The sequence below is a fragment of the Mobula hypostoma genome, chromosome 2 (genome assembly GCF_963921235.1).
Source record: "Mobula hypostoma chromosome 2, sMobHyp1.1, whole genome shotgun sequence".
NCBI lineage: Eukaryota > Metazoa > Chordata > Chondrichthyes > Myliobatiformes > Myliobatidae > Mobula > Mobula hypostoma.
The window spans coordinates 172,011,027-172,035,182 of NC_086098.1; the positions used below are offsets into that span (position 1 = coordinate 172,011,027).

Sequence of the window (24,156 nt, forward strand, 5' to 3'; positions counted from 1 at the left end):
GACCAAAGATTACTCTTTGTATCATCTAGGGCACAGCAGTATTTCTGGCAAAGTGGAGCAGAAGTGAGAGGAGAACCTATTATATATGCTGTTATGTAATTTCTTTCTAAAGGATAAAATTCTCTTTATTTTTAAAAAAGTGTTATATCACACAGTATGTTACGCGTATTATGCAGTTAGGATAGGCATCCTCTCTGCTCTAACATACTCATAAACATCGTATGAACATCATACACCTTGAAGGGGGAAAAAAAACAGGCTTCCCAACCTCAGCACACAGTGGTAACAATAATCATAACTGAAATCTGATAGGGTATACAGTGAGCCACACATTATAATAAATGAACATTTCTGCTATTCACTCAAGGGATGTGGGCATCAAAGGCTGAGCCAGCATTTAATTGCCCACCCCAACTTGTCCTCAGAGGCAATGAGGACCATCTTAGACCATAAGACACGGGAGTTGAATTAGGCCATTCAACCCATCGAGTCTGCTCTGCCATTCAATCATGGCTGACTTATTTTCTCTCTCAGCCCTATTCTCCAGCATCCCCCATGTCTCCTCCTCCACCATGGAAGATCCTTTAAGTTTCTCCACTCCTCTATATTTCTGAGGAAATGACAGGCCTCTTCTGGTCACAGGATATCAGGCCACCATTCAGTACTAAGAACCAGAGGTTCCTTTACACAAGGGTGGCAGGACCTTGGAACACTCTCCCTCAAAAGGGTATTGAAGTTCCTCCTGAACTGCTGCAACCCTTGACTTGTGAATATACCTACAATGCTGTTAGGAAAGGAGTTCCAGAATTTTGACACAGTGACAGTGAAGGAACTGAGAAATACTTCCAAGTCAGGATGGTGTGTTGGCTTGGATGGCAACTTCAAGGTGGCAGAATTGCCCATGCTGCCCTCGTCCTTCTAGCAGGTAGAGGTCAAGAGTTTTGAAGATGCAGTAAAAGGAGCCATGGGTATCTGCAGTGCATCCTGTAAATGGTAGTGTTACAGTGCATTGGTGGTGCAATAAGTGGATCAGATGCCAATCAAGACGACTGCTCTGTCTTGTATAGAGTTGATCAGGTTTTGTTGAAGCTGCACATCCAAGCAAATGGAGAATATTCCATGTCATCCTTGACTTAAGATTCTTGGATGGTGAACAGGCTTTGGGGAGTTAGGAGGGGAATTACTCACTATGGAATTCCTAGCCTCTGACGTGCTCTTGTAACCACATTGTGTATATGGTTACCCAAGCTTCTACTTAATAGTTACACAAGGAAATTGACAGCGGGGCGCACAGTGATGGTAATTCTGTTAGAAGTCAGAGGGTGATATCTGGATGTGTGACTACTTATTTGCCCAGGCCTGGGTATTGGCCAGATTCTGCTGTATTTGATTGTACACTGCATCAGTAATTAAGCATTTGTGCCTGGTGCTGAAAATTGTGCAATCATCAGCGAACACCACTATTTCTGACTTCATTACAATTGAAGAAAGGTTATCCATGCCAATGCTGTTATGGGCAAATGCATCTGCAGCAGGCAGACTGGCAAGGATGAGATCAAGTAGGGTTTTCCCTCTATATTACATTGGCTGTTGCATCTGCAACATAACCGAAAATTCATTCAGTTAGGCACATTAAAAATCCAGAGGGAAAGTTCTTATAACTTCTCCTGACAGAAAGCACGAAAAGGGCTATGCCCTCTATTCTGAAGAAGTCAGCACCTTCATACAATTAAAAGAAATGATAAACGGGTAAGTTATGGGTACGCTATATTGGCACTGGAAGCATGGTGAAATTGTGGGCAGCCGCCAGCACACTCTTGGACTATGTTGGTATTTAACAACATTTCAATATATGCTTTGATGTATATGTGACCAATAAAGCTAATTTTGATCTGTAAGTGAAGAACTTATGCAATCTTCAATCATTGGTTATGCTTGGTCTTTGTGAAAATTAAAATCTATGCTCTATTATATGGCCAGAACCAAGGATCTACATCAACGCATGTACAGCAGTCTCCTTCTCCAGCAAAGCCTATATTTCACTTCAAGATGACTTACCAGGTGGAAAGCGCCGTAACGATCGCTGCACATCCAGTCGCACCTGTTGAAAGTCTTTGTTTTTCTCTCGGAGTTCTGGTCCTGTTGCAAAGTTCAAGTATTTATTAATGTTGTATAGTTAACACAGCCATAGAGTTACAGTGCAATACTGCACAGATACAAGCCCTCTAAACTCAGCTCCTCCATGTACCTCTCCATGAAACTATTGTTATCTGCTTCAACCTCTTCCTCAGGCAGCTCGTTCCATATACTCACCACCCTCTACAGGAAAATGTTGCTCCTCAGATCCCCTTTAAATATTTCCCCTCTCACCCTACATCTATGCTTCCTTGGGGCAGCATGATAGAGTAGTGGTTAGCACAATCACTTTACAGCACCTGTATCACTGATTGGGTTTCGATTCCCAGTGTTGTCTGAAAGGAGTAAGTACGTTCTTCCCATGAGTGTGTAGGTTTCCTCTGTGTGTTACATTTTTAATCTTTAGTTCTGATTTCCCCTACCCTGGTTAAAGGACTGTTACCATCCACCTTATGGTACTTTCTATGCCACACAGAAGTTCCAAACTACAGTTGCAATCTATACAGTACAAGCATAAACAAAATACAACATATTGAACGCAAAACATTCACATCCCATTATTCAGACGTCTTACATTTATTTTTATTCATTACTGACCCAAGTAATCTGACTTAAAAGTTTAAAAAAACACTATCCAATAAAGTGCAAAACTACGTTTGGAATTCTCATAACTCTCAGAAGGTTTATTAGCTCAAAGACAAAGACATGCCTGACACAAGTGCAACACTAAGCATGGAGAGTGCTGCAATGTTGAAGGGCTTTCCACTTGAATAAGATGTAAATCCAAGACTGTAATTCCCTCTCAAGAAATACCCATCACATTATTAATTACTGAAGAGCTTTCTGTAAAATGACAGTATTAAAAAATCTATTGATAATTCATAGAAACATAGAAAATAGGTGCAGGAGTAGGCCATTCGGCCCTTCGAGCCTGCACCGCCATTTATTATGATCATGGCTGATCATCCAACTCAGAACCCCGCCCCAGCCTTCCCTCCATACCCCCTGACCCCCGTAGCCACAAGGGCCATATCTAACTCCCTCTTAAATATAGCCAATGAACCGGCCTCAACAGTTTCCTGTGGCAGAGAATTCCACAGATTCACCACTCTCTGTGTGAAGAAGTTTTTCCTAATCTCGGTCCTAAAAGGCTTCCCCTCTATCCTCAAACTGTGACCCCTCGTTCTGGACTTCCCCAACATCGGGAACAATCTTCCTGCATCTAGCCTGTCCAATCCCTTTAGGATCTTATACGTTTCAATCAGATCCCCCCTCAATCTTCTAAATTCCAACGAGTACAAGCCCAGTTCATCCAGTCTTTCTTCATATGAAAGTCCTGCCATCCCAGGAATCAATCTGGTGAACCTTCTTTGTACTCCCTCTAAGGCAAGGATGTCTTTCCTCAGATTAGGGGACCAAAACTGCACACAATACTCCAGGTGTGGTCTCACCAAGGCCTTGTACAACTGCAGTAGTACCTCCCTGCTCCTGTACTCGAATCCTCTCGCTATAAATGCCAGCATACCATTCGCCTTTTTCACCGCCTGCTGTACCTGCATGCCCACTTTCAATGACTGGTGTATAATGACACCCAGGTCTCGTTGCACCTCCCCTTTTCCTAATCGGCCACCATTCAGATAATAATCTGTTTTCCTATTTTTGCCACCAAAGTGGATAACTTCACATTTATCCACATTAAATTGCATCTGCCATGAATTTGCCCACTCACCCAACCTATCCAAGTCACCCTGCATCCTCTTAGCATCCTCCTCACAGCTAACACTGCCACCCAGCTTCGTGTCATCCGCAAACTTGGAGATGCTGCATTTAATTCCCTCATCCAAGTCATTAATATATATTGTAAACAACTGGATTTCCTACTACTGTTTTTATATACCATAACAAGTTTCATTTCTTGCACATTCTGAGACTGTGAAAACCTCTTATTAATTCAATTTTTCTCCTCAACCACAGCTGATCAGAAATAGGATTCAGAGATCTTGGACAAAATCAGCCAAAGGGTAAATAGCACCACACACAAAAAAAAAATCCATATGAGAAAAATCCATAAAGAAAATCCATTATGGAAAAGGATAGGACTAGTCCTGAGGGTTAGATTATGGAAAAGGGCAGGATTGGTTCTTGGGTTAAGATTCTAAACTGAGAAAGCACTATCAAGTATAGGTAGTTAGGATCAAATGAGGCACTTGAGAAATATAAACAATACAAAAGAAAATTTGAGAGAAATTGGGAAGGCTGAACGAAGATATGAGGTTGCTCTGGCAGACGAGGTAGCTGGAGAAGCCCTTGGGATTCTGTTTTACCTTAAGAGCAAAAGGATAGCAAGGGACAAAATTGGTCTTCCTATAGATCAGCATGAGCATTCTATGCAGGGAGCCGAAAGAGACATGGGAAGATTGCAAATTAGTGTTTATGTGGGAGATAGACATGAAAATAAGGAATAATGATACAAGGATGGCTTTGGTGATATACCGCGATATTTTGCAGATGGCAAAATATAATTCTGGATTACGATAACTACAATCTGCAGCCAGTAATTTCCCTTTGGGAGTTGTGCTTTTGAACCCTCTGAATGATCTGACATTTTTATGGTATCCTGAAGGATTCAATGAACTGGACCCTCAAGGATGCAGGTATATCTGCGGTGCCATTGCTGGAGTGGACTTCACGTCAGATTGAAGTTGCAGGGCCCGGTCCCAAGAGTAAAAGCGAACTAGTACTTAACCAATATAAACACCAAACCAGATTAAAAGATTAAGGTGCCTGAGGGAGAGGGTGGATGTCAAAAGCATTCAAATCACTATTCTGTGTCTGCCAAGAACCTCCACTTGATCCCATCCTATCTGCCTGCATTTGACCTGTCTCACTCTCCTCTTGCTGCTACCAAATGGTAGGAGGTGCAGGAGTATTGGTCTACACTACTAGGTTCAAGAGCAGTTATTTTATTTACTTAGAGAAACAGCACAGACAGCCACTTCCGAGCTGCACTGCCCAGAAGCCCCCAATTTAACCTAGCCTAATTACAGGATAATTTACAATGGGCTGTGGGAGGAATCAGAACATCCAAAGGAAACCCGTGCATACCATGGGGAGGACAGACAGACTCCTTGCAAATGACATCAGAATTGAACTATGAACTCTGATGCCCAAAAATGTAATAGCGTTGTGCTAACCACTACGCCACCGTAGCACCCTGAAGCCACCCGGTTCTTGGACCAGCTGCACTCGCCTCAGCTCTGAACTGGCTCTGTGGCTGTGGACTAATTTTTGAGGACACTGCAGTTCATGCTCTGTGTATTATTTGTTTGCTCTTTTAGAAGTTTGCACAATTTGCAATTTTTTTCCGCACATTGGATGTTTGACAGTCTTGTTGTGTGGGTTTTTTGTGGATATTATTGTATTTCTTTGTTTTGCAGCTGCGTGTAAGAAGATGAATCTCAAAGTTGCATATGATATGTACTGTTAACTTTGTATGGAGATTATGGAAGAGGATGTGCTTGATGTCTTGAGGTGAATTAGGAAAGGTAACTCCCAAGAGCCTGACAAGGTGTCTCCTTGGACCTTGAGGGAGGCTAGAACAGAAAGTGCAGGGGCCTTGGCAGAGACATTTAAAACATCCTTAGCCATGGGTAAGTGCTTGAGGACTGGAGGATAGCTAATGATGTTCCACTATTTAAGAAACGCTCCAAAATTAAGCTGGGAAATTACAGGCCAGTAAGCCTTATATCAGTCAGATATTAGAGACAGGATATATACATATTTGAATAGACAGGGTCAGATTTGGGATAATAAAATGGCTTTCTGAGTGGCTTACCAAGAAGGCTAATGAAGGGAAGGCAGTGGACATTGTCAAAAGCCTTGCCAAGGTCCATGCAGACTAAGTCCCAGATGAGAGGCTAGTCCAGAAGGTTAAGTCACTTGGCATTTGGGATGAAGTAATCAACTGGATTCAACACTGGCTTAGCAGGAGAAGCCAGAGAATGGTCATAGATAGGTGTTTCTCTGACTTGTGATGTAGTGCAGGGATCAGTGCTGGGTCCATTGTTATCATCCATACTAATGAATTAGATGATAGTGTGCTAAAATGGATCAGCAATTACACAGGTGACACCAAGATTGGGGGCATAGTGGAAAGTGATGAAGGTTATTCATGATGGAGGAATTTAAAGTGGGGGGTTATATGGGAGGCAGGGTTTAAGGATCAGCACAACATTGTGGGCTGAAGAGCCTGTACTGTGCTGTACTATTCTATGTTGTATGTTATCAACATTTGAAAGTGATCTGAACCAGCTGTGAAAATGGGCTGAAAATTTTCAGATGGAATGCATTTAATTAAAGATACAGCACAGAACAGGCCCTTCTGGCTCACCAAGCCGCGCTGCCCAGTAACTCACTGATTTAACTCTAACCTAATCACAGGCCAATTTACAATGACCAATTAACCTACTTTGGACCAAGGGAGGAATTCAGAGCACCCAGAGGAAACCCACACATTCCCATGGGGAAGACGTGTAAATTCCTTACAGGCAATGTCAGGATTTGAACTCCAATGCCCTGAGCTGTAGTAGCACTGCACCAACCACTTCACTACCATGGCACCCACTTGTGTAAATGTCATCCACTACATTAGTATTTGTGATGGTGTTCACACATCCTGCAGTTCACGACAGTACCTCACCACCACCTTCTCTAACAGCTAGTTACCACCAAGACAAGAAGAAATGGTCTCCAGAGGGAAATCCAGGCCTTGAAGGGCTGCTTTGAGGTTACTGAATGGAATGTGCTTTGTGAACCACATGGGGAGGACATCAACAAATTTACTGATTACATCAGTGGCTACATCAACTTCTGTGTGCACACTGCAATACCATCAAGGACTGTTTGCTGCTTCCCCAACAGCAAAACATGAGCCACTACTGATCTGAAGACTCTTCTCAACCACAAAAAGAGAACCTTCAGATTAGGAGACAGAAGAAGTGAAACATGTACAGAGGGAGCTAAAGGAGAAGATCAAGGTACTAAAGAGGAATACAGAAGAAAGGGGAGAGGCATGAAGGACATCACTGGTTTCATTCAGCCTAGCTATAGAGCCTTAGAATGCAGCTGTGAGTGGGTTAAACTAATTCTGCAATAGGTCTGACTATTGCCCTCCTATTCATACCCACCTCATCACACCAGTCCAGGTGCCAAGGCACCCAATGCTTCCTCAGCACCAACGCTTCCTCTTCTCCCTCCTCCAATTCAACACATGGATGAACAATGCAGGCTACCACTGTCCACACCCCCTCCTTCCCCTGCATCCACCATCCACACCTCCACACACCAACTGCTATTGTCCCAATCTTTACCTCCCCCAGTTCCTACCTTCCACCAACTCCCCAGTCATCACGGACTCACCTTCACTACTGATCAGGTGAGAAGGGCTCTGGGGAAACTCAGACATGGCAAAGCATCGGGACCGGATGGTGTGAACCCCAAGGTCCTGAAGGAGTGTGCTGAGCAGCTGTGTGGAGTTCTCCAACGCATTTTCAGTCTGAGTCTCAGCCTGGAAAGGGTCCCGATTGTGGAAAACATCATGTCTTGTCCCAGTACCCAAGAAGGGCAACCAAAAGACTTGAATGGCCCTGATCTCACACATCATAAAGACCCTAGAGACTGGTCCTGGCTCAACTCTGACCCCTATTCAGATCAGCCCTCCATCCCCTGCATTTTGCCCATCAGGAGCACAGAGTCATTGATGATGCTGTCATCTACCTGCTGAACAGAGCCTATTCCCATTTGGATAAGCAGGGCAGCACTGTGAGGGTCATGTTTTTTTGATTTCTCAAGTGCTTTCAACACCAGACAGCCCTGACTGCTGGGGGTAAAGCTCCGTTCAATGCAGGTTGGCACTTCCACTGTATCCTAGATAATGAACTACCTGACTGGCAGACCACAGTATGTGTGGCTTCAGAGCTGTGTGTTAGTCATGGCTACAAGCAGCACTAGGGCCCCACAGGGGACTATATTGGCTCCATTCCCCTGTTTACCCAGTATACCTCAGACTTTAGATACAACACTGAGTCATGTCATTTGAGTGTAGTAGGGTGTATAAAGGGAGGTCAGGAGGATGAATATAGGGCCCTGGTGGAGGACTTTGTCAAATGGTGCAAGCTAAATCATCTGCAGCTCAACATCAGTAAGACAAAGGAGATGGTGATGGACTTTTTAAGACAACCAAGCCTGCATTGCTCCCCATTACTATTCATAGTGAGGACCTACAAGTACCTGGGGATGCACCTGGATGACAGACATGAGTGGAGCACCAACACAGATGCTGTGTACAAGAAATGCCAGAGTCACCTCTATGCAGTGGTGTGCTGGGGCAATGGCGTCAACAAAGGTGGTGCCAACAGGCTCAATAAACTGATTAGAAAGGCTGGCTCTGTTATAGACGTCAAATTGCACATACTGGAGGCTGTGGTAGAACAAAGGACCCTCCAGAAAATCCTGACAATTCAGGACAATGTTTCTCACCCTCTGCGTGCCACCTTGGCTGAACAGAGGAGCACTTTTAGTAATAGACTAAAACAACTGAGCTATATGAGGTCATTCTTACCCTCAGCCATTAAGCTCTATAATGAATCAGCCTATAGCAAGTGATGACCCCTCTTGTAAGACTGTTATTAACTTCTGCTTAAGCTCTGTTTACCACATGCCACTTATCTGGTAGGGGTGAATGTGCACCCATTACTGTATAATATTATGGTAATTCTTGCACTACCATCTTAGACTTGTAAATCTTGCACATCCTATTTTTACGGTAACTTTTTTTCTTTCACACTTTTCTACTAATATCTGTGCACTTGTAATGCTACTATGACACTATAATTTCCTTTGGGATCAATAAAGTATCTATATACCTGTCTAATGCAGAAGGGTGAGGTGTTGCACTTTGGGAGTACAAAACAGGGTAAGAATACATAGTGAACTGTAGGGTATGAAGGTGTGCAGTAAAACAAAGGAAGCTGGGAATTCAGATCCATAATTCCTCAAAAATGGCATCACAGATAGATAGAGTTGAAAAGACAGCTTTTTAACATTGGCATTCATAAATCAGGGCACTGAGGATAGGAGTTGGGATGTTAAGTTGAAGCTCTATAAGATGTTGGTGAGGCCAAATTTAGAGTACTGTTTGCATTTCTGATCAGATATCAATAAAACCAAAGATACGTACAGACAATTTATATGCGGCCAAGACTTGAGAATCTGAGCTACAGGAATAAGGTGAATAAATTAGTACTTTATTCCCTGGAGCACAGGAGAAAGAAGGGAGATATTATAGTGAATTTATGAGGGGTATAGATGGGTGTATGCATGCAGGCTTTCTCCCCCCAAGTTTGGATGAGACTACAACTAGAGATCATATGTCAAGGGTAAAAGGAGAAATACTTAAGGGGAATCTGAGGGGGATCTTCTTCACTCAGAGGTGGTATGAATGTGGAACAATCTGCCAACAAAGGTGTTAGGTCCAGGTTCAGCTGTAACATTTGAGAAGTTAAATAAATACAAGGATAGAGACATATGGAGGGCTTTGGTCTGGGTGCAAGTAGATGACACTAGACAGAAAACCAGGCTGGCATGGGCTGGATTTGCCAAAGGGCCTATTTCTGCGCTGTAGTGCCATATGACTTGTTCAGGGAGTTTGGGAAGAAATGATGGAATAAGGTATTACAGCTGAAGTTCTATCTGATTCTTCACTGAGAAAGGGTACAAAGCAGCTCAGAAAAAGATGTAAAATTCAAAGCAGGGTCAGATATTATGCATTAATTGTACATTTGCAGAAAATGACTAACACCACAGGAGTGTGGCTAATTCAAAGGACTTATAACTATGTTCCTTTGTCAACACCTCTCACCCTGATAGCAAGTATAGATATTAAGAACCTACACTTTTAACATAGCAAAATGGCCTATTGTGCCAAAAATCAACATTGAGCCATATCCAGAGATACAAGGACAGGAGACAGTGTTGATGAAAAATGTTTAGTTTATTTATTTAGAGATACAAGTGTTCCCCGCTTCTCGAACGTTCACTTTACGAAACCTCACTGTTATGAAAGAACTACATTAAGTATCCTGTTTTCGCTTTCAGAAGGTGTTTTCACTGTTACAAAGAAAGGCAGCGCGTGATAAAAAAAATCAGCGCGCAAGAAAAGGCAGTGCACGATAAAAGGCAGTGCGCGCCCCGAGCAGCCGCTCTGCCCTGGATTCGGAACGGCATTGCTTAAACACGTTGCATCGAGCAGCCGTTAGCAAGGTGAGTTCTAAGGTGTCGGAAAAGCCTGAAAGAGTAAGGGTGTTACACTTAGCGTAAAATTAGACATAATTAAGCGTTTCGATCGTGGTGAACGAAGCAAGGACAAAGTGAGTTTGGCTTGTGGAAGTTGACAAAGATGATGTTGAAGAGGTTTTGGCATCCCATGACCAAGAACTGATAGATGAAGAGCTGATGCAATTGGAAGAGGAAAGGATAACAATCGAAACTGAATGCAGAAAGTGAAGCAACTGCGTGAGATTTTCGCTGCAATGATAAAGTAAGACTTTAATTTTGAAAGGGTACGTAGGTTTAGGGGATATTTGCAGTTTGGTCTGAATGCTTACAAACAACTGTATGATAGAAAAATGCGCAAGGCTCAGCAGTCAAGCAAGCCTTCCACATCAGCCACAGCAGACGACGAACCTCGACCTTCGACATCGAGGCAGGCAGTCATAGGAGAAGATGAGCTGCCTGCCCTGATCGACGATGAGATAACACCCGTGTCCCACCACCCCAACACCCGGGCCCCGGATAGATACTGTACTGATTCGCGAAGAACGCAGCAGTAGCCAGGAAGCACACAGCACATCTTTAAGAAAAAAGCCAAAATAAACATGCTAGTTAATTAGGTGCCGCCTAGCACATAATTGTCGGCCCAGATCAGTGCCGATGCAATCGGCAGTCGCCTCTGATCTGCGTCGACATTTACGTGTGTGCCTCCCGGCTACCGCTGCGTTTTTCGCAGCAATGTATCCGGTCGGCGGCCCGGAGGATGGGGGCCACTGCACCACCCAGCCTGCAATGACTTAGTCTAACACACCATCATCAGTGTGCTCTGCGTTGTTTTCCCAATTCCGGTAAGTGATACTACACTGTACATACATTATTTCTACTTTATATAGGCTGTGTATTTTTAAGTGTTATTTGGTAGATTTGGCAGCTTCATAGTTTAAAGGTTACTGGAGAGCGCATTTATGCCAACAGCGCTTGCGTAAGATTTTCGCTACGGAGATCTGTGCAGGCAATCGTTGTAGAGAAGTATTTCTACTTTATATAGGCTGTGTACTTATACCATTCCTGCTTTTACGAGATGTTACTGTTATTTTAGGTTTTGTGTGTTATTTGGCATGATTTAGGTTATTTTTGGGTCTGTGAACGCTCACAAAATTTTCTCATATAAATAAATGGTAATTGCTTCTTCGCTTTACGACGTTTCGGCTTACAAACCGTTTCATAGGAACGCTCTACCTTCGGATGGCGGGGGAAACCTGTACAGATTAGGCCCTTCTGGCCCTTTGAGCCATGCTGCCCAGCAACCCACCGCCCCCCCCACCGATTTAACCCCAGCCTAATCACGGAACACTTTATAATGACCAATTAACCTAAGTCCCTTCCTTTACTCCTCGCATACCCATAACTGTATCGCCACCCACAGCTCCAGTCTGCCGACGGCTTTATCTCAGACAATAACGAGGTGGCCTATAAGGGAAGAAGTCAACTCCCTGACACAATGGTGTCAAGAAAACAACCTCTCCCTCAATGTCGCAAAAACAAAGGAGCTGGTTGTGGACTACAGGAGGAATGGAGACAGGTTAACCCCTATTGACATCAATGGATCTGGGGCTGAGAGAGTAAACAGCTTTAAGTTCTTTGGCATCCACATCACCGAGGACTTCACGTGGTCTGTACACACCAGCTGTGTGGTGAAAAAGGCACCTCAGGCAGTTGAGGAAGTCTGGTACAGGTCCTCAAATATGAAGAACTTTCTACAGGGGCATAATTGAGATCATCCTGACTGGCTGCATCACAGCGTGGTATGGGTACTGTACCTCCCTTAATCACAGGACTCTGCAGAGAGTGGTGCGGACAGCCCAGCACATCTGTAGTTGTGAACGTCCCATGATTCAGGACATTTACAAGGACAGGTGTGTAAAAAGGGCCTGTAGGATCACTGGGGACCCAAGTCACCCCAACCGCAATCTATTCCAGCTGCTACTATCCGGGAAGTGGTAACGCAGCATAAAAGCCAGGTCCAACAGGCTCCAGGACAGCTTCTTCCACCAGGCCATCAGATTGATGAACTCACGCTGATTTGAGTGTGCTCTATATTACACTAACTGCTTTATTTATTATAAATTATTATAAATTACTATGATTGCACATTTAGATGGAGACGCAACGTAAAGATTTTTACTCCTCATGCATGTGAAGGAGGTAAGAAACAAAGTTATTTCAATTCAATTACTAACTGGTACATCTTTGGACTGCAGGAGGAAACCAAAGCACCCAGAGAAAAGCTATGCATTCTACAGGGAGAACATACAAATTCTTTACACAGGACACCAGGATTGGACTCCTAACTCCAACACCCCAAGCTGCAAAAGCATTGCACTAGCTGATATGCTACCGTGGTGCCCTCCTTTTCCTTTAAAGTAGGACAAAAAGAGCAATATTGCTTAAGGAAGGAATTCCAAAGATTAAGTCCTGGATCAGGGGTAGGCAATCTTAAGCACAAATGATTTTCAAGCGTGCGTTATTCATTAATTTGAGGCAATACATAACTAGATGTATTTAAACGGATAATTCCCATATTTCAAGTTTTTTTATGGCATTTATCTGGCCCACCGTCCGCTCGTTAATATGTGATCTGGCCCACAGAGACAAAACGGTTGCCGACCCCTGGCCTAGATAGTCCAAGGCTGGGCTGCCAGTGGTGTGAAGGAAAAAAAATGGACAGGCAAAAAGGACCAGAAACGGAGAACGGTAAAGGTTCATGAGGCTGAAGGGGGTTTATAGGGAATACAGTAAAATATTAAAAGCATATACAAGAATCTTACAAAGAAGCTCATGCTGAATCAAGGTCTAAGATCACCAAGGGATTCTGGGGTAATAGATGAACAGAACAGTCTGACTTTGGATATGGGATACATAGCTTTGGACAAGAACTTATGGAGGATGGAAAATAGAAATCAGATCAGAATCACCACAGCTTAATCTCTCCCTTAGCACTGCTCCAGCCTTGATCTGGCACGTCCTCAGGAGGTGCCAGTGACTGGGGTCTGCCAATGCCGAACTTTTCCCATGTTGGCACGGATACTTGGAAAGAAAGAGATCCCTTTCATTTGGTTACAGGGAGACGTCATAATAATTGCTGCTAGGACCACAGATATTTACTATCTATGCCAATGTGTTAGATGAAAATCTTCTCCGGGCTTCGTCACCTTGTTGGCTTATCAGTTCCTGAGATCCTGAGAGTAGAGCTTAGCTCCTGGTAAGGTCACCCATGGAGATATGGTCAAGCAGGAGGTTTCAGACAAAGAGCGATGGAACCAACACCTCAACAGTGGAGCTGGCAGTAGATGATGATACACCACAATCACAGTGAAGGTGGAGGAAGTTTGCAGCAGTGAAGGATCCCCAGTCGTCTTGCAATCCATATCACTAGAGTCTGACACCAATCTGTCAAGGACTGTGTGGTGACTGCCCGTGCATTAGACTCCCTACATTAAACAAGGTCTCACACAGGCGTTCACCATTAAGGGAATCCACCTTAAAGACAACCTCTTAGGATAAGATCATACCTGACTTGAGTGACCGCACTTCTAGATGGAAGTGCCAAGTATAATGAATGCAAATTTGCTGCAGTACATAATTAAGTAGGAAAGCAAGCTACAAGGACACAATATGTCTGCATTGAGATTGTAGAAAGGGAGGGTGAGAAGACAGTAAATGTAGTACAATATATGGAAGTGACTTATTTTGGAAGGAAAAACAAAGATATTTTTTCAATAGTCTATTAAATGCAGGAGTACCAAAGGATTTGGCTGTAGAAGATCCACAAAGTTTGCAAGGAGAGCAAGCAATTATGAAGGCAAATGATATTAAAATAGAGTTCAGGGTAGGGCTACTGGTGGTTGAAGAGCAGGACAAAAGTTTTGGTACAAAAATCTGTAAGAGTTACATTTTTAGTTGGTCATATTTGACAAAGGTGAGAAGAAATGTCTTCAGTCAGTGGCGCCATTTCTTCTAAGCTGCATGGCTGTGTGGCCACACATTAATTGAAATACTCCCACACACATAGCCTTTGTTCCAGCTGCGTGGCAATTTTCTTTTATATAGTGTTAATATTATTCTGGAATTATACTCATATAATTTTGAAATCTATATTAATATAATTGTGAAATACCCTGTAATTAGTGTTAATTAATATAACCCATAAATTTTCAAAATAAATGTACAACAACCTTTACGTTGAAATATTTTAGAGCTTAAAGAACTTATATTGTCTGTGTTTCAAGTTACAACTCTTATAAATTGAAACAATAAACATAGAATGGAAGTTGGTAGTTCATTAGAAACTGCTGGCACGCTGAACACTAATGCCATCTAATCAAAATATTTTACTTTTGCCATTTTACCCATCAGCTATTTTTACTGCCTGACATTGTTTATTTGTGTTGCGAGTTGCAGTTTGTGTTTGTTTGACATGCATAATACAAAAAAAAATTAAACTACTGCACAGTTTTCAGGCGGTGTAAAAATTTCCTGCTGAGAGCATTGGCTGGTCCACGTAGCTGTAAAAAAAAAATTAGAGGGAATGTTGGTCAGAGGGTTAGGAATCTAAGCAGTCTCTACCCCAAATACTGTAAGCTCAATGGCTAAGCATATTCTAGGTGAAAATGAAGCAACCAGGAGAGCTGAGTGTTAATGGGATCAGGAAGAAAAATGAAGTTTATATCTTGTATCAGCCATGATTTTAAGACCATAAGACAAAAGAGCAGAATTACAGTGCCTATAAAAAGTATTCACCCCATCTTGGAAGATTTCAAGTTTTATAACATCGAATCACAGTAGATTTAAATTAGTTTTTTTGACACTGATCACAGAAAAAGACTCTTTTGTGTTAAAGTGAAAATAAATCTCTACAAAGTGATCTAAATTAATTACAAATATAAAACTCAAAATAATTGATTGCATAAGTATTCACCCCCCCCTTAATATGGCACTGGTGCAGCAAAATCATTTTAGAAGTCACATAATTAGTTAAATGGTACCTTGCTTTTGAAGACCCATGTGCAGTCAAGGTATTGACTGTAGTAAAAATCTGGAAGGTCCAGCTACTGGTGGGTCAGTATCCTGGCAAAAACTACACCATGAAGACAAAAGAACACTCCAAGCAACTCCACGAAAAGGTTATCGAAAAACACCTCAGGAGGTGGATACAAGAAAATTTCCAAGTCACTGAATATCCCTTGGAATACAGTTAAGTCAATCATCAAGAAATGGAAAGAATATGGCACAGCTGTAAATCTGCGTAGAGCAGGGCATCTTCAAAAACTGAGGGACCGTGCAGAAAGGAAACTAGTGAGGGAGGCCACTAAGAGACCCATGACAACTTTGGAGTTACAAGCTTCAGTGACTGAGATGGGAGAGACTGTGCATACAGCTATTGCCCGGGTGCTTCACCAGTCATAGCTTTATGGGAGAGAGGCAAAGAAAAAGCCACTGTTGAAAAAAACCTCACAAGGAATCGTGGCTAGAGTTTGTCAGAGGGCATGTGGGAGACTCTGAAGTCAGCTGGAAGGTGGTTCTATGGTCTGATGAAACCAAAATTGAGCCTTCTGGCCATCAGGCTAAACGCTATATTTGGCATAAGCCAAACACCACACATCATCAAAAACACACTATCCCTACCGTGAAGCATGGTAACAGCTGCATCATGCTGTGGGGATGTTTCACTGCAGCAGGCCCTGGAAAGCTTGTGAAGGTGAAGGGTAAAATGATTGCAGCAAAATACAGGGAAATCCTGGAGGGAAACCTGATGCAGTCTGCAAGAGAACTGTGACTTGGGAGAAAATTTGTTTCCACCAAGACAATGATCCCCAAGCACAAAGCCAAAGCTTAAAAACAAAGTTAATGTCCTAGAGTGGCCAAGTCAGAGTCCAGACCTCAATCCAATTGAGAATTTCCTGCTGGACTTGAAAAGGGCTGTTTACTCACAATCCCCATGCAATCCGACAGAACTTGAGGAGTTTTGTAAAGAAGAAAGGGGGAAAATTGCAGTGTCCAGATGTGCAAAGCTGATAGACACCTATCCACACAGACTCAAGGCTGTAATTGATGCCAAAAGTTCATCTAAATACTGACTTGAAGGAGGTGAATACTTTTTATAGGCACTGTAGGCCTAACGAGTCTGCTTTACCATTTGATCGTGGTTGATTTATTATCCCTCTCAACCCCATTTGTCTTGCCTTCTCCCATAACTTTTCATAACCTTACGAATCAAAAACCTATCAACCTTAGTTTTAAATATACTGAATGACTACCTATCCACAGCCATCCATGACAATGAATTCCACAAATTTGCCATCCTCTGGCTAAATAAATTATTCCTCATTTCTGTTCTAAAGGAATGTTCTTGTATCCTCTGGCCTTTGACTCCCCCACTACTGGAAATATCCTCTTCATATACAGTTCATCTCGGCCTTTCAACATTTGATGGAGTTCAATGAGATTGTCCCCTCATTGTTCTAAGCTCCAGTGAGTACGGACCTACAGCCATCAAAACCCCCTCATACATTAACCTTTTCATTCCTGGGATGACTCTCATTAATCTCCTTTGGACCCTCTCCAATGGCAGCACATCTTTTCTTAGATAAGAGGCCCAAAACTGCTCAAAATACTCCAGGTGAGGTCTGACCAATGCCTTACATGGATATTGCACCTTAGTCATCTACGTGATACACAAGCCAGGGCTCTACAATATGGAGAGCAAGCTGTTGCCCATGCAGTAAGATTCCTCTCCACGCAGCTGATGGATCCAAAATACAGCAGAGATCGATACAGCAGTGTCGCACATGTTGCCAATCAGCACTGAACTCAATGTTTGACTGCCTTTGGGACTCCAGCTGCAGATTTTTCCTCGGGGTTTATGCCTGAAATCTTCCCTATCAGTGGCTATAGCCATAAGGCAGTAGAGGTTTGAGATTGAGTTTCCTTCTCCTAGATGAGCTACCAACCATGGCAGACAAGCCCCATTTGGCCAAAGTGACTGGTTTTTAAGGCGCTGATAGTCCAATTTTGCTACTTCTCTGGTCCATAAAAATGGTCTCGCCAGGCTTAGCAGCCAAGTCACATGTGAAGTCTCGAAGTTGGACTTGGTTGTCTGAGGTTATTTGAGATACACACCATTGGGAGCTTTTAATAGGTAGTGGCAGCTTTTTCCTCTTATGACAACCTTTAGGAACCAATCATATTCTAGTCCTCTCAGAAGAATGCATTTGCTTTCCTTACATTGGAATAAGCTCAAGAGACCCATGTTTACTCCTGCTCCTTTTCCGAATCTCTGTACGATGATATTAATAGTGATTTTATTAAGGACTATGGACTACTCTTGCCAGTCTCCTATATTGAAACTTTACAAAGCCTGAGGCCTCATCTGGAGCACTGAGAGTAGTTTGGGCCCCTTATCTTAGAAAGGATTGGCAAGGTTGGCAATTTCTAGGATTTTGACCCAAAGACGATGAAGGAATGTGAGATATCAAAATGCTGTGCGATTTGGAGGCAATACCCTGTTTGCATTGAGGTGCTGCTGTTGATCTTGGGCTTCCAGCTGGTGACAGTCTGCACTTGGAAGGTGCTCTCTAAAGAGTCGATGAGTTACTGGACAGTGTTTAAGGAAGGCTCACGAAAATGATTCCAGTATTGAATGGCTTGTCATATGAAGAGTGTGTGATGGCTCTGGGCCTGTATTCAATGGAATTCAGAAGAATCAGGGATGATGACATCGAAACCTATCGAATGGCGAAAGGCCTTAATAGAGTGGATGTGGAGAGGATGTTTCCTGTGGTGGGCCAGTCTAAGGCCAGAGGACGCAGCCTCAGAACCTTTTATGTGTCCTTTTATCACAGAGATGTGGAGGAATTTCTTTAGCCAGAGAGTGGTGAATCTGTGGAATTCTTTCCCACAGATGGCTGTGGAGGCCAAGTCTTATGTAAATTGAAGGCAGAGGTTGATAGATTAGTCAGGGCATGAAGGGATACAGGGAGAAGGCAGGAAACTAGGGCTGACAGGAAAATTGAAGCAGACATAATGAAATGGCCTAATTCTGCTTCCATATCTTATGGTCTTATGTTACTAGAAAATTTCAACTACGCATTTCAGTATAGGAGTTACCTGGTTTAGGGCGTAGATCACACGTGCTTACGTTAAGGAGTTTTGGCCACACTTTGCAGCGGATTTCATCTGTCAGGAGACCACCTTCACTGATTGCCATTCTCCGCAGTGCAGCCACATCTACTGGAGAGCTGTTCAAGGCCTGCAAGATTTCTGCAGCCTTTTTCTTTTTCTTTGATTCATTGTCTGATGGAAAATACAAATAAAAGTTCAACATTAACTGTTCATAGAGGGTTAGGGAATTCTAGTGGGTGTGTACATAGGTAGTTAGTGAACTTGTGCTTTTGAGTTGAGACAATAAAGGTTAATTGTCAGTAAATACAGATCCTCTCTGTGCCTCTCTGATCATTTTTACAAGGGGTGATTCTTATAACAATATTAATAAGCAATCTGGGAAATGAGTGTAGGATTGAACAAGCTGGCATATAGAATACATAAACCAGCAAACAATTCATTATCACAGTGGATTTTGATGATTCCACAATAATTATATTTGAGTGAAATACAAATTGGGGTACTGTTTCAGCAAAATTAACAAATCTGTACAATTCATTTTTCTCTTGATCTTCAACACACAACTTTCAACCAGGTTTTATTGATACTCAAACAAAAAGTCAAAACCCAAAAGATGGGAGTAATTTCAAGTATTTGTTACAACCAATAGATATCAACCATATGTCATTCGGAAACAAACAACCTTGTGGAATTCCAGACTCCCAATTTGGCAACCTTCTGCATTTACAAACAGGCAAACAAATAAAGAAATATTTTTGATACAATGTAAATAACAGAAATAAGACCATAAGACATGGAGCAGAACTGGCCATTTGGCCATTGAGACTGCTCCACCTATCTATCGTGGCTGGCTGGCTGGCTTATTTATTTACTTATTGAGATATAGCACAGAATAGGTCCTTCCGGCCCTTCAAGTTGTACAACCCAGCAACCTTGATTTACCCCTAGCCTAATCACTGGACAATTTTCAAAGACCAATTAACCTACAAACCAGTACATCTTTGGACTTTGTGAGGAAACCGGAGCACCCAGAAGAAACCCAAACAGTAACAGGGAGAACATACGGATACTTACAGATTTATTATCCCTCTCAGTCCCATTTTTCTGCCTTCTCCCTGCAACACTTGACATCCCTACTAATCAAGAACCTAAAAACCTCCACTTTAAATACAGTGAATTCTGGCTAATTAAGCCATTGGTTGATTGGAGCAGCCGCTTATTTGGGACAACTCCTAAAGAATAAAAACTAATCAAGAATATTGCTGGGATTCCTTTTGTTTATTTGGGACACTACATTGCTTAATAGGAGCAGAAGACTGTTACCAAAGAAGTTTTAGCTAGTGTCAGTCACGTGCACTTTTGTGGCATTTAGACACTACACTGTGCTTAGAGTAGACAAATTTTAAATAGCATCAGTTGCATGTGTTTACATTCAAAAAGCAGCAATTAATGTCACCAACAGTTGGCAAGATTTGTTCACTGCAGTTTCAAGCATTCAGGCTTGGAGATGTCAGTAACGGCTGAGAATGAATATGAAACAATTTCATTACTTCAACAAGTTAGAAGTTATGAAGAATTTGAAGTTATCAACAATCATCTTGAATGTTACAATGAAACTGAAGATTTGGAGCATGTAATCATTGACAGTTCATCATCTACACTAGGTGTCTGCACTGGCTTTGTTCATTGCGTACACTGACTGAATTCCTTTGTCTCTAACTATTAAGAACTAATACACAGTTTTATAGAACTGTAGTAGTACTGATGGTGTTATAATTTGTTTTGTATTGCATTTAAATATGCAATTTGTTACTCAGTTTGCCTTTATTATACTTACAACTATTTCCATGAAACTTCAGCTAATTGAGGCAGCCACTTAATTGGGCTAAATTGTACTGGTCCCAATTAATGGGAATCCACTCTATACCCAATGACTTGGCCTCCACAGCTGTCTGTGGCAAAGAATTCCATAGATTCAGCACCTTCTGGCTAAAGAAATTCCTCTCCACATCCACTCTATCCAAGTCTTTCAATATTCGATAGGTTTCAATGAAATCCCCCCACCATTCCTCTCAACTCTAGTGACACGGCAAAAGCATTTAAATACGTTTAATTTAAAACAGAAATAGAGTATGACACGTGAATGAAACAGTAAATGTTTCTGTGAATTTTCAAGTATGTTAAAATTGTTGGCCCCCAAGAGGACTACAATCTTGTCGTATGGTTTGGAAGTTTATGTGCCTCAATGATCTGGAGAGTTATGCTGGCTGGGCCTTGTGCTTTGGTTCTCCAGGTTTGGGGTTCAACTCAGGGCTAACAACCCTGACTGGTAACAATTTTGTTTTGACAATTGTTGCAATGAAGATTCCTTCTATGTGACCAAAGAGAGGCAGAGATGGAGGATGTTCACTGCTGGCCTAAATGCTGGCAGCACAACAGACAATTAATAATAAAACGGTTGAGGGGGTAAATCTGCTACATTAATAAAGTTGGTTTATAGTCTTAAATTCATTAAGAAATATTTTTAATTGTAACTTCTTTAAATATTTGAAACAGCATTGATCAACTGAGCAATTCCCCAGACTGAAAGTTTTAAATGCTAGGTACGGTGCTGGTGGGGAGCTAATGGCAAACTTAATTCCAAGCCATCTGGCTACCTACACACATCATCTAGGCTGAGGTACAGCAGTATAATTTCACAAGCTAGATTTAACTTAAAACAGCAAGCAACAAACAGTAAACCAGAAAATAAGCCAGCAAGTTGTGCTTTATATAGTCCTGTACAGATACTCTTGTACTTAGTGTCACTTTATGTACATACACGCAAGTCTATGTTCAAGTTTATTGTCATTCAACTACACATGTACACTGCCAAACAAAACAACATTCCTCCGGACCAAGGTGCACAGCACAATACATACAACTCGCATACGTAACACAAAGTAATATTACCACAAATAAATGAACAAATAATAAGGTGTATATACATCACAAGCTAAAAAGTTAACAGAATTATGCAACTAGTACTTCATGCTTGATGAGATGTGGGTGGTGTCAGGGAGTTCAGTAGTCTTAAGGCCTGGGAAAAGAAGCAGTTTCCATTCCTTGCAGTCCTTGTCTTAATGCTACAGTACCTCCTGCCTAATGGTAGGTGGTCAGTGAGATTCTTGGATGTATGGCTGGGATCACTGACAATGCTAAAGGTCCTGCATACTAAGCACTCCTGATAAATATGTCCAATGGGTGGAAGAGAGCCCCAAACGATTCTCTCAGCAGTCCTATAGGGCATTGTGGTCTGATGCCTTGCAATTCCATACCAGATGTTGATGCAGCTGGTCAGGACACTGTGGATGGTGTGCCAGCAAAAATTGAGGGTGGGGGAAGGGGAATCTCACTCGCCTCAATGTCCTCAGGAAGTGGAGGCACTTAAAAGTGGATATAAGCTAATCTTATGTATTTATATTTATTGTGTTCTTTATACTTAACAGACCTTTTTATGCTGCATCAGATCTGGAGTAACAATCATTTTGTTCTCCTTTACACATGTGTACTAATGAATGACAATAAACAATCTTTAATTCCAGAGTTTAAAAAGGGATTTGATACAATCTAGTCACCAAATAGAACTAAGTATCTAAATAGATAGAAATTTTAAAACAAAGGTACAGAACAGACAGACGCTACTTCACAATGTCGCTTGAAGCATTTGTACTTGAACCAAACAAATGAAAAAAGAAACTCAAATTCAAAATGGAATTCCCTTGGGAAATCTAATTCCTCTGTATTGATCACTACTGTGTCATTAGCCCTTTCAAACCCTTGCTTACCAATTAACTTCAGCCGTTATTTCATTCAGCTCTTCTACATCATGCAAGTGAACTTAAAGATTTTTATCGATCCAAAAATATTTGTTATGATTCTCCAAGATACTTCACCCCCACGCGTTAATGAACTTGAAGGCGGCTTGCAAACATAAAGAGAACGTTCTTTTTTTTCGAATCGAACTTCAGTGATAATGTTCGGACAAAACGAGCCAACAGAATCCGAAGGGAAAAAAAATAAACGATGAACACACTGGCTGCGTGATGCTGAGTCACTTAAAACAAGAATCTCTCGTCTTGTACATTCGCCAATCCCTGCAAGAATTCTTACTCCTATTTAGTAACGCCAGGTCGCAAAATACAACTATTATGAATGATAGAGTCATACAACCAATAATCATTCTTATGCTGGCGTGTTACAAATGTGCAGATGACTATCTTGGAGAGATGCCTTGGGAATGAGGAAAGCAAGAGGAAATATGAAGAGGGGTGGTAGTAGATAGTTTACAAAACAATCACCCCTTGTTGGAATTCTACACAACAAAACCAACTGTACAAATTATACAATCATTACATGCATAGACAAAAGTTCTGAAACAATTCTTAGTAAGTTAGCAGAGTTTGAACAGACAATCGGCCAGTTGTTTCGCTGCCCCTGATGCAAACAGCAGTCCCGTCGTTCCACACAACCTAACCCCGATTGTCAACTAGTCCTGCCCCCTTTCCCATGAAGTCAATGGCCACCATTGGCTCGCTTTCCCAGGCGTCCTCTGCTATTGGTGCAGACCGCCGTCCATCACGGCGGGGGGCGGGGGGGCCTGATCAAGCTCGGGCGACACGGTAAGCGAGGACCAACTCCCCTCCTCTTAAAAAAAATCACGGAACATCAAAAGTCGAATTCAAAGAGCTACAGAAACGCGAGTATAATTTTACTTAATGTGACACGATATTAGTAATGTGAGCTGCCAATTCCCGTCATTTTAAAATTCCATACCGAGTTTTCCGATGCCGTTTATCGAGGTGCCCCGAGATTTCTTCAGATACATTGGCGCAGCTGGTCGCGGGGCATCTTAAAAGGCGGTCGGGAGCAGTCTGCGGCTCAAAAGGGAAGAATCCGCGTCATTGTCGGTGCCCAGGTGAATTTCGGTTCGGTTGGGATTTATGTTTAAAAAAAAACTGTCGCCCGACGCGCGTGCGCACGTACGTTCCGTGGCTTTTGCGTCACCCCGCCATGGCAACCGGAACGTCACCGGAGGAGGTGGGGGGGAGTGAAGGAGAGACAGAGAAAGTTGGGGGCGGGCCCTCGGCGTCATCACGCTGGTCAACAATGCGACGTCCGCTGAAAGGGGGCAGGGCACCCCATCAAGCTCCGCCCCACCCGGTCAGCTGGAGGTCGCCGCACTGGCTGGAAAGTTGCACCGCAGGGGAAAAAGTCCTTCGTTCGCACTTGACCAAGATAGATGTTTAGCTAATCCCATTTCCAGGACTTTCATATGAGGAAAGACTGGATCGACTAGGCTTATCTTCGTTGGAATTTAGAAGATTGAGGGGGAATCTTATTGAAACGTATAAAATCCTAAAGGGATTGGACAGGCTAGATGCAGGAAGATTGTTCCCGATGTTGGGGAAGTCCAGAACGAGGGGTCACAGTTTAAGGATAAGAGGGAAGCCTTTTAGGATCAAGATGAGG

The 24,156-nt window shown here is 42.4% G+C and overlaps 1 protein-coding gene and 1 long non-coding RNA gene across 3 annotated transcripts in view; one reads left to right on the forward strand and one right to left on the reverse strand.

The window, feature by feature from the left end:
* tbc1d20 (TBC1 domain family, member 20) overlaps nucleotides 1-23,795 on the reverse strand; it is a 64,750-nt gene extending 40,955 nt beyond the window's left edge. Inside the window, exons 1-3 of one of the 2 annotated variants that reach the window (XM_063041077.1) lie at nucleotides 22,473-22,608; nucleotides 18,631-18,816; nucleotides 2,059-2,139 (exon numbers count right to left, since the gene is read on the reverse strand). In XM_063041077.1, coding sequence (XP_062897147.1) covers nucleotides 2,059-2,139; nucleotides 18,631-18,730 — 181 coding nt within the window. In that variant the 5' untranslated portion in view covers nucleotides 18,731-18,816; nucleotides 22,473-22,608. Of the gene's footprint in view, nucleotides 1-2,058; nucleotides 2,140-18,630; nucleotides 18,817-22,472; nucleotides 22,609-23,460 lie in introns of those variants that run through there. The other variant, XM_063041076.1, reaches the window with a different exon arrangement.
* Nucleotides 23,464-24,156, forward strand: part of LOC134342675 (uncharacterized) — a 32,121-nt gene continuing 31,428 nt past the window's right edge. Inside the window, exon 1 of the long non-coding RNA XR_010017067.1 lies at nucleotides 23,464-23,602. This is a non-coding gene — a long non-coding RNA (uncharacterized LOC134342675). The remainder of the gene's footprint in view (nucleotides 23,603-24,156) is intronic.